Raw genomic sequence first — 10,486 nt, forward strand, 5'->3', positions numbered from 1 at the left:
GCCTTCCTGTCTCCTAAGCCCCCAGGCTCTTCCCTTCTAGTCTCAGCTCTCTCTTGTCTGGTGCCCACTCAGGGCCCTGGCTGCAAAGAGCCCACCTCAAGCCCAAAGACTGAAAAAAAAAAAAGATGTTTTAATAAATACAAAAATCTCTTATAATGACTCTGCCCAGCCCAGGGGAAGCAGGAATGGTGTGAGGAAACCCTTGGTGCTGAGTGAGGATAAATTAAAAATCCCAATAAGCCAGTGGTGTTTTGTACAGAAGAGAAGAGTTAGGCTTCTAGGACAGAGACCAAAGGAACAACAGGGCAGGAGTGTTCGTGGCCATGCCCTTGGTCTGACCCGTCAGTCTTTCCCCTTGTAGAGTTGTGGTTCCCAGAGGTAGTGGCGGAGAAGAAGCAGAACAGAGGCACGAGAGGCAAGGCACTGGGTTTCCCGCTGGAGATTCAGGGTCCTCAGCTCCGCTCCTCCTCCCAGCTCAGGCCCATCCTCTTGGTCATGTGGCCTTCTGGATGCTCCCTAGGGGCGCTCAGCTTCTTTCTCCAGCTCCGGAAGGGTTTTAGTCTCAGAGGCTGCTGAAAACAGAAGGGAGTGACTGTTGAAAGAGGCTGGGAACAGGGATGGCCTGGAGGAAGACATTGGGGTGGGGGGAGGGGGCAGGGGGGGGGGAGAGCATTTCTACTCGAGTCCCAGAAAGACCCAGATTGTCCAAGCAAGTCAGCGCACACCACCGGATTCCTCCAAGCATCAGAAAACGCATTTGTAAAGAAACAGCTTATCAGTAAGATGCCTGGAAGGGCGGACTGGGGTTGCACTTATGAATGGGACTCACAGTCCCCACCTCCACGGGGGTGGGGGGGGCACCCGCCCCTCCAGGTGTCACCCGCCCCTCCAGGTGTCATACAGCCAGCCCACAGCAGCTGCCTTCACTTACGCCTTTGGGCTGTGCAGTGGGCACAGCATCGACTCTCCTTCCCTGAGCCGCAGGACAGTGACAGCGAACAGTCGTCCCGCTCACAGTGGGGTACCCCTGCCTGGTGCAAGATGGAGAGATACTGAGGGTCCTCACAGGGCACTGAAGTCTTCGGCCTCTTCAGGAAAACCCATCTCCAGGACTCTCCGCGAAAAGGTTTCCCTACTCCAGGCCAGGCCCATCTCACATAAGTCCCTCACTTACCCCACATCTGCAGGTGATACAGCTCATCTCCCCAAAGGGGGGCACTGATGGGTGCCAGCTCTGATTCTCTGGGAACCACTGTCCAGCAAAGCGACAGCCCCGCGGCCCATCAGCCTGCATGGGGTCTCCCAGCTTGGCATGGGTGCTGGCCCCTACTGTTGGGAAAGAAAAGACAAAGTCAGCCCAGAGGGTCAATTAACTTTAACTTCTCTTTGAATCCCTATCACCTAATAGTTTCTGGCTCTTAGTAGGGGATAGATATGGAGGGATGGGAGATGGATGAGTGACTAGATGGATGGATTAAAGATGAGGTGGAAGCCGGGCGTGGTGGCGCATGCCTTTAATCCCAGCACTCGGGAGGCAGAGGCAGGAGGATCGCTGTGAGTTCGAGGCCAGCCTGGTCTACAAAGTGAGTCCAGGACAGCCAAGGCTACACAGAGAAACCCTGTCTCGAAAAAACAAACAAAAAAACAAAAAAAAGAAAAAGAAAAAGAAAAAAAAAGAAATAAAGATGAGGTGGATAAGTGATGACGGATGGATGGATGGATGGATGGGTAGATGGGTGAGTGGATGGATGGATGGGTAGATGGGTGAGTGGATGGATGGATGGGCGAGTGGATGGGTGGGTGGGTGGATGGATGGGGGGTGGGTGGTTGGGTAGATGGATGGGTGGGGTGGGTGGGTGGATGAATGAATGGGTGCGTGGATGGATGGGTGGGTGGGTGGATGGGTGGGTGGATGGATGGGTGGGTGGGTGGATGGGTGGGTGGGTGGGTAGGTGGATGGGTGGATGGGTGGGTGGGTGGGTAGGTGGATGGGTGGATGGGTGGGTGGGTGGGTGGGTAGGTGGATGGGTGGGTGGGTGGATGGGTGGGTGGGTAGGTGGATGGGTGGATGGGTGGGTGGATGGATGGGTGGGTGGGTGGGTGGATGGGTGGGTGGGTGGATGGATGAATGGGTGCGTGGATGGATGAATGGGTGGGTGGATGGGTGGGTGGCTAGGTGGATGGGTGGATGGGTGGGTAGGTGAGTGAGTGGATGGATAGGTGAGTGGATGAATGGATAGATAAGTGGATGGATGGATGGATGGATGGATGGATGGATGGATGGATAAGTGGATGGGTAGATGATGAGTAGATTACAGATGGAGTGGATAGATAATGATAATGAATGGATGGATGGATGGGTGGATGGATGGATAAGTGGATGGATGGATGGATGGATGGATGGGTGGATGAATGGGTGAGTGGATAGATGGAGTGGATAGGTGATGATGATAATAGATGGATGGATGGATGGATACATGGATAGTGGGTGGCTGGATAGGTGGGACTGGCACTCCAACCACTACATATATGCACACCCTTTCCACTGTTTTTAGGCGCTAGCTCCAGGTTGCACATAAGCAGTGCTTGGTAAGTAAGAAGTATCTGAGAAGCTTCTTTCCCATCCTCATGCACCCCCAAACACAGGTCAGGGCAGACCCAACCCCAAGGGTGAGGCCTCAGTGACCAGGCCTCTCACCTGGACACTGTTTGCAGCAGTCGGTGGGGTTGGCGCGAACAGGCTGAGCACAGGCCAAGCGGGGACACTGCACCTTCTCACAGTGTACCTCTCCAGTGGCCCCCTGTAGGAATCCATTGGGAGACGGTGTCAGGAAGAGAGACATGTGATGCTCATGCTGCTTTCTCTCTCCTTCCTCTCCTCAGGTGAAATACATGTGTGGCCTGAGCTTCTTTTATATGCCAGAATTCAATCATCACTGTGTCACATGAGGTACTGTGCCATACTTTCACACAGGAGAGGACAGAGGAGCTTGGCAAAGTTCAGAAAGCACCACGGACCGTGTGAAGCCAGTCAACTGGCACAGCCAAAACTAGTACACGTTAGCTTTTTACGATCTCCTTCAGGAAACCTGCTCTCAGACGCAAGGGACTGCCCTTCACAACATCATCCTGAGGCCTCCTCACCAAGGATGGGCTTGCTCTCCAGGCAGCCTCCTCCCTCTAGACAGAACTGACAGGATTACAATACCAGAGAAGACAATGTAGCCATACCTTGCAGGTGCAGACAGCACACTTAATTAAGCCAAAAGGGGGCACAACAGGGTGCCATCGGGTACCCGCTGCCCTCCAGCTCCGGTCACCATCAAAATAGCAGCCTGGTGGGGAAAAGTACCCACCTGCCATTAGGACTGATCTTGCCAGATGGGTCCACAACCAAGCCTCAGAAGGGTCCCACACTAGCCTAAGGCAAGAGCCTGTAGACACTAAAAAGGACTTAAGATGTGCTTAGAGTCTGTGCATCTCAGCGTTGCCCGTGTACACACTCTGTTGCTCTCTTTCTTCTTTTCTTTCTTTCTTTCTTTTTTTTGTTCTTGGTTTTGTTTTGTTTTTCAAGACAGGGTTTCTCTGTGTAGCCCTGGCTGTCCTGGAACTTACTCTGTAGACCAGGCTGGCCTTGAACTCAGAGATCTGCCTGCCTCTGCCTCCCGAGTGCTTGGATTAAAGGCGTGCTCCACCACCACCCTGGCACTCTGTTGTCCTCTTGCTCAACCCAAAGGCTTCTTCAGCTCTTCCTCCCATTCTTGGACCCACCCACCTGGCTCACCCTCTCCTGGACCCACCTTCCTGGCTCACCCCCTCCTGGCTCACCCCCTCCCGGCTCACCCCCTCCTGGCTCCAGGCTTGCAAGACCAGGAAGATCTCTACTCCGTTGTTTCTCTGTGGAAAGAAAGAAAGAAAGAAAGGGTGAGGCAGGGAGTGCTCCCCCCACCACCCGCATCCCTCCCTAAAGCACTTCTCTCCCACAGAAGGCCGTCCACTACCATCCCTCTTCTGCAGGACATTCACCTGGACACACGGGACAGCACTGGTCCAGCGCCTGCACCGGGTGGGGGCAGCTCGGTGGTGAGCACACTACAGGATCACAGATCACTGTTCGTCTCTGTAGAGAGGGGCCAAGGCTTTGAAGGGTTGCTGGGCTCCTTGCCCCAGACCCTGTAGCCAACTGGATCGTACCCTGACATCCTACCTGGCAGGTACAGAGTGAGCAGAGTGGGTCATAGTTGGGTGCCCAGCGAGCCCCATGGGGACGCTGCTGCCCCTCAAAGAAGCATGTGTTAGGATCTCGGGGCCTCCCAAGGCTGCCATGTTTGGCTGGCACTGGTGCTTCAGGGCCAGGCCCAGCAGGCAGCACGGGCGATGTGGTTGTCTCTCCATTTGGAGGAGCCACGGGAATCCGTGCTCCTTCTGAGGCCAGGCGCAGACCTCCGGCCTCACATTGACTGGCAATATGCACCTGGGAAGAGAGGGAAACTGAGGCCAAGCTGGGGCTCCCCTTCGTGTCTCTACCAACCCCTGCTGGCGGCTGACAGGAGTGCCCAGGAAGAGACCACTTCTTCAGTTACTCATGCTGGCTGCAGAGCCAGAGTGGTAGGTTGCCAACCTCCTTATGCAACTGTGTAGCTTCCTGCTTACCACCAGCAAGAATTCAATAATATCCCCTTAGGGGCCAGAGGATACAAGAAACTGCACTGCCCCCCCCACATACCTGCCCACGTAGCTCCCCTCTGGGACTACTCTTCGTGGTGATCAACAGGGAGGCAGTGCCCTGCGCCAAGTGGCGCAGCAGCCCCGGCTCCAGGTCTTTAACAACTCCCTGAGCCTGCAGACAGATCAAGGGAAGAACAGAAAAAAGGCACTTTAGGGTTTTGTACCATTTTATTTTATGCATATGAGCGTTTTTTTGGCCTGGTGCCCACAGAGGCCAGAAGAAGGCATTGAGCTCCCTATAGCTGGAGTTACAGATGGTTATGAGCTACGGAGTGGGTGTTGGGGACTGAAACCGGCTCCTCCGCAAGAGCAGCCCTGGTGCCTTGCCACCTCTCCGGCCCCACAAGGCACTTTAGGACAGAGCCAACTGCCCTCAGGCGAAGAAACAGACCCAAGAGACTGAGGTTTCCATGATGCCTTTCACAATGGAGGACAGCTCTGAGGCCAGGTGTCTCTGACTCCAAGTCTGTAGCAGCCCACAGAACTTAAGGGCCTGTGGCCCCTCCCACCTACTTCTTTAGAGACTTGGGACCTCTATCCTAGGGATCAGTTAGGACACAGGACACAGAAAAGAAAATGCATAATAGAGGCTGAGTCAGATTTACACCTTGGCCTGCCTGACACCTACGGGCCATGCCTGCTCTGTAATACCAGGCTGCCTGCGCTCCCCACGCCAACCACAGGCTCACACAGTCCTTCAGGCTAAAGAGCAGGACATTTTCCAAGCTTCCTTCTATCTCAGTGCCCTTTACCTCTGAGCCATAGAATCCCTTCAGCAACCGCTGGGGCCCTGGCATCCCAGGAGGCCCGAGGAGGTGGGCAGTGACAGTGCCTTGCTCTGAGCCCCCAAGCCCAGCCAGCAGAACCTCGTAGTGTAAGTGGCAATGTGTATCCAGGGAGAGCCAGGCGTGCCCTGCTGCCTGACTCCGCACAGGGGGCAGTACGAGGGCCCCTGCCAGAGGCACGGGCAATCCTGAACCCAAAGAGATGAGAGATGACAAGTGAGACTGTGCCGTTAATCTCAGCTTCACCCCATCTCAGACCTAGGGCCTGGGGAACAGCAAGTCTTAGATTCCCTGCGCAGCGGCAACAGGGAGTTGGCCTGCAGGACCGCCTTACGCATCCTCACCTCTCTAAATGCCAACCAGAGCTCAGACAGAGGAAGACACATGGGACTTGGGCTCCCCGGTACTGTCCTTTAGATGCCTGGATGGCAGGTCGGAGGACACAGAAGGCACTCACTGTCATAGCGGGCACTATGCCCACTGTAGGATACGGCGGTCACGTGCCCCCGAAGCTCTCCATCTGGGAAGTCCTTGGTGCCAATATTTAGGAACAGTTCACTCTGGAGCAGCATATGAGCCCCTCGGGCGCCCAGCCCAGAGCAGATGCCCACAGCCTGGGGGCCAAAGAAGGGTAAGGCCTCTTAGCTTTCAGATTCCAAGGCCCTTCCGCGCTCCACACCTCCACTACACACACAGATCCCTCCTCCTGCCTATGATGCTGGACGAGAGATTTGCAGGTGAGGTTTCATGACCCTCCTCCCTCCCCACAGGCCCCCCCCCCCCGCTACCTCCCTCCCCCCACTTCCTAGACGCATAACAACCCTGGAAGAGTAAACGATCTCTGAGTCTTCCTCATCTACCAGAGGGTACTGGGGAGTCAAAACAATACATAAAGAGGGCAACCTGTTCTGTGCCAGACACAGGAGACCCCAGAGTAACAGTCAGTCCCGCACACATGGTCTATTGCACTGTTCTCCTAATTAACTGTGAGCTTGCGGAGAATGAGAACAGGGTCCCAGCCTAAAGTTTACTAAATTGTGTCAGGTGAGTAAAGGACTCATTGAGGGAACCCATGAGTGTGTGAACAAGACCACACGCCCCTACTCAACCAACCTGGCTTCCCGCAGCCCATGTATTGGCAGCCCTGGCACAACTCTGCCTGGAGCCCTCACCATGTGTCCTCCCAGCTGGAGTCCAGCCATGTGGCACAGGACAGTGCGCTGGTTCTTCTGCTGAGGCTTGGTCTCCAGTGTCATGGCCACCACCTCGCTACCTGTACCTACGACTTGCACCTGGTGGGCAGGGTTGGGGGAGGGCAATTGGATTGCCAGCCAAGACCTAGGGCCTTTCCCACTGCAGGTCAGGGCCGTGGCCCTGCTGCCCTCCCTACCTCCTACAGCTTCTAACCCTTACCTGATAGATCAGGGAGCCGTTTCCTAGTAGTATGAAGCTGGCTGAGCCAGCAGCACCCGTCTGGACTGGGACCAGGGCATCAGCCCCACAAAGGACGCTTTGAAGGACTGCAGGGGGTAAGACAGGTGGCAGCAGGCTTGCCCACCCAGAACCCCCAGGAAGTCGCCCACATCAATTTTGGCCTCTTCCTTGCCATACGCTTGTGCCCCTGAGTTGTGCCCACCCACAGCGCCAAGCCCCGCCTTGCCTCACCATCACAGCTCTGCCTGGCCGTGATGTATCCACTGATGCGGAGCTCTGGCCCACCTGCCCTCTCTAGGACCATCTGCAGCTCCCCGAGCACCAGCCAGTCCATCTCTTGGTCTGTAAGGCTGGGCAGCACCTCAGCAAAACCCGGCTCCTGGCAGCAGAGCAGAATGTGCTGGGCAATGCGGCAAGGGGGCCGAGGCTGAAGCAAGCAGCAGCAAGGTCCAAGGCCCTTCCCGTACCTGAGCTGAGGTGTTGGCCTGGAGCTCTCGAAGTGCCTGTCCCTGGTGGAGGATCTGAAGCCTCAAGAGAACCTGAGCTGGTCCTGCAAGGGCTGCACGGGTGAGCATTTCTGAAAGATGGGTGCCCTCCCTGTGTTCTCATGGGCTTCCTCCCCCACTATTCACCTCCATCCTTGGGTCCCAGCAGACCCTGGGAGAGCAGCAAAAAATGCAAGGAGTCCTCCGTGTCACTTAGGGTGAGCAGGGCTATGCCTCCTACACCCCGCTGCTCTGGGTCTTCCAGAGTCAGGATGGCACTGAAGGTCTCTGGGGAATGGAGGACCAATGACAGCCATCAGAAAATCCTCTCTTCTGTCTTCATCCACCCAGCCCTGGGATAGAGAAGGCTCAGCTCACTCCCCCTACCTGCAGAGAGAGCTCCTTGCCAAATGAGAGGCCCCCAAACTTCTCCTGAAGGATGAGTAGGCGTCACAAGGGCTACATGCAGCTGCTCTGCCCTCAGGAGCCTCACAGACAGCCGAGGCACTGCCCGCCACACCCCACAGACCTGGCGGGAAGAGAGAAGGAAGGCTACAGTCAGGATGCAGGACAAGCCAGCTAAGAAACCCAGGCCTTGATGAGGAAGGAGTACGGAAGGGGAGCCCCCAGAGCCTCCTGAGAAGGACCCAGGAGCCTTGAGTTTAAGCCCTGGCTTACCACATACTAGCCAAATGACCTTGAACAAATCACATTCTGCTATTCTGAGCCTCAGTTCCCTCCTCTGTAAAATGGGCATCATAATGTCAGGGCCTTTCTCCCACTGGGCTGTTGTGAGAACCAAAGGAGGCAATGCAAAGCATGCTCTCAGCAAGTGCCCGTTTTTGGATAAGCACTCGTAAATGGCATCATCTCACCAGGCCATCCTGGGTGGGGGCTGCAGGGTGTTCAAACAGGATGTTGCCTGTGGGATCTGTGAACCGGACTCTGCTGGGGCGGTCCAGTCTGTGAAGAGAGGACCAGTGAGACGGGATCTGGAACCAACAGGTGCCTCTTTCCTGCCCCATTAACTACTCCTCGTCCCTGCTTGTCTCCCTGGTCTCACCGCTGGTAGGAGACAGAGAATCGTAAACTCGAGCGCAGCAGAGAGACTCGAGCGCGAGCTACCGCCTGCGACCTCGGTCCTGTCAGCAACGCCACGAAGTCTTCGAGAAGAAAAGATGACCTGAGCACTGTCAACCCTTGCTGCCGGTCCCAAAACTTCATCAGGCCCTCCTCCACCCGAGTCTACCTGTGTGGCCATCAGCACGTGTCCGCTCCCCAGCGCCGGGTTCCCCGCGATCGCTATAACTGCGATGCTCTGGGTCCCTTGGATATTCAAAGACTAGGCCAGCGGGCTGTCGATCTAGATTGCTGCGCTCTGCGTCAGGGGTAAGGAATAAGACCACTGGCTTCAGCAGGGTACCAAGAGGACCAGTCCGCCTCCGCGATCGAAGCCCTCCGCTAACCCTCCCTAACACGGGACACAGCGGGCCTCACCCGGCGGGCAGGTCTGGCAGCAGTGTCCTGGCAGCTGGCGCGGCTGCCTGCAGGCCAGGGTGGGGCACTGGGGTTTGATGTTCTTGCAGCTGACCCTGCCAGGGCCCCTCCCACGGCGAGCCCACTGAGGCTGGTGGCAAAGAACACAGGGAAATTAAGTGAGCGCAACCATCAGACCCCAGGGTATGATCCTCGGCTGGAGTGGGTCAACTCTGCTATTTACAAGTTATACGCTCCTGGCTGGACAAGTTTCTTAACTTCTCTGAGCTTGGCGTCCCTGTCTGCAAAGTAGGGCTAATCATGTTATTTATCTAGCAAGGTTGTAATGGGAGGGGGGAAAGTTGGCTAAAAGCCAGTCACTTAGTGGGCGATCAATAACTGTCAACACGGCCGACTTGAAAAGGGTTTCCTCCGATTTGCGGACCAGCTTTCCCCTGAGCATCCCCGAGTCTACTACGGCTTAGGACGTCAGCGTTCCGCTGCACTCTAGCGTAGGACGAGCAGCTGCGGTATCCACTCACCGCTTCACAGGCGCACAGCACACAGCGCATCACCCCAAAAGGCTCCCCCAGGTCCGGGTGCCACGTCTCGTCCAAGGCATAGACCTTCCCGCCGAAGGAGCAGCCTGTGGGGACGGGCTTGGCTGGCGGCCGCTGTCCGGTTGCTCCTGCCGTAATGCCTGCTCCGGGATCTGCCCGCCAGGCCCTGGGTCCCTTGGCACCGTGCGCCTCGCCACCTCTGCTTACCCCTCCCGCCCTCCCGCGGTGCCGAGCCACCTGCGCCGGGGGCCCTCTCCCGGTGGGTGCAGACTTGCCCCGAGCCAGACTCCCCGCCCGCGCCTCCCTCTGGTGCCCACCTACCTGCCGCTCCCCGAACAGGCAGCGGCTCCTTCTCGGAACGGATGGGCAGCGCTGGGGGCTCAGGGCCAGTGCCACCGACCGGGCGCGAGCCGAGCAGCAGCAGCCCGAGGAGCAGCCGCGGGGCCGGCGGGGCCGGGAGGCTCGGCATGACGCGGAGCGGACAGCTGGGGAGGCGGGCGGGAGGAGGGAGCAGGAGAGGGAGTAGGGCCGGACCGGAGGCGGGCCGGCGGGAGGGGGCCGGGGCCAGGAGGGGGGCAGTGGCGAGGGGCTCGTCTCGCAGTCTCCGAGTCCGCTCCCGGCCAGGCGGGGCGGGAGAGCTCCGGCGGCTGGGCGCTGACCCGGGCCGTACGGGGCTCTAGTGCCCTAAGCGCCGGCTCTGGCCCGTTTTATGCCCCTGCCAGGCGTCCCGGCCCGAGGCCTCCTCCTCAACAAACGGGGCGCGGCGGCGACTCCACAAGGAGCCCGGCTGAGCCCGGGGGGTCCGGCCCAGCAGCAGCGGCCGGATCGCGAGTGGGGGAGGGGGACAGGCTGGGACCCGGCAGGGGAGGAGGGAGGGACTGGAGGAGGGGGGGGAGCGGAGTGGGCAGGGGGAAGGGAGGAACCAGGGGGCGCAAAGAGGGGAGGAGAGGCGGGTCTCGACACCCCCATACACATTTCTTGCGGCCACCCCTGGAGGTGGTGTCCATCCCTAGACCGG

The 10,486-nt window shown here is 57.8% G+C and overlaps 1 protein-coding gene across 6 annotated transcripts; it reads right to left on the reverse strand.

Annotated features, from left to right (window-relative positions):
• Window positions 1-303: 303 nt before the first annotated feature.
• CHRD (chordin) lies at window positions 304-10,229 on the reverse strand. Of its 6 annotated transcripts, none has more exons than XM_084800941.1 (23): window positions 9,790-10,229; window positions 9,451-9,596; window positions 8,930-9,059; window positions 8,682-8,810; window positions 8,496-8,595; window positions 8,308-8,395; window positions 7,820-7,961; window positions 7,580-7,720; window positions 7,415-7,497; window positions 7,179-7,326; window positions 6,927-7,033; window positions 6,686-6,805; window positions 5,971-6,127; window positions 5,481-5,701; window positions 4,727-4,840; window positions 4,208-4,474; window positions 4,027-4,120; window positions 3,844-3,897; window positions 3,232-3,335; window positions 2,699-2,801; window positions 1,175-1,329; window positions 932-1,031; window positions 304-572 (listed from the first exon to the last, which is right to left on the reverse strand). In XM_084800941.1, the coding sequence occupies exons 1-23, from the start codon at window positions 9,935-9,937 to the stop codon at window positions 517-519; spliced, it is 2,907 nt and encodes a 968-aa protein (XP_084657067.1). In that variant the 5' UTR covers window positions 9,938-10,229; the 3' UTR covers window positions 304-516. The 6 variants fall into 6 exon arrangements, with proteins under 6 accessions (XP_084657067.1, XP_084657065.1, XP_084657069.1 ...); XM_084800939.1 differs by having other exon boundaries at window positions 9,451-9,620; XM_084800943.1 differs by having other exon boundaries at window positions 304-569; window positions 9,451-9,554; window positions 9,790-10,070.
• Window positions 10,230-10,486: the final 257 nt, after the last annotated feature.

This window comes from Acomys minous (genome assembly GCF_964271855.1).
Source record: "Acomys minous genome assembly, chromosome: 11".
Classification (NCBI taxonomy): Eukaryota; Metazoa; Chordata; class Mammalia; order Rodentia; family Muridae; genus Acomys; species Acomys minous.

Bases quoted from the DNA above. Each gene is read 5' to 3' on its own strand.
- CHRD (XM_084800939.1), bottom strand. From the start codon at position 9,937: ATGCCGAGCCTCCCGGCCCCGCCGGCCCCGCGGCTGCTCCTCGGGCTG. The intron at 8,396-8,495 runs GTGAGACCAGGG...CTCTCTTCACAG, and splicing joins TTCTCTGTCTCCTACCAGCG to ACTGGACCGCCCCAGCAGAG. The intron at 1,330-2,698 runs GTGAGAGGCCTG...CTTTCCCAACAG, and splicing joins CTGCTGCAAACAGTGTCCAG to TAGGGGCCAGCACCCATGCC.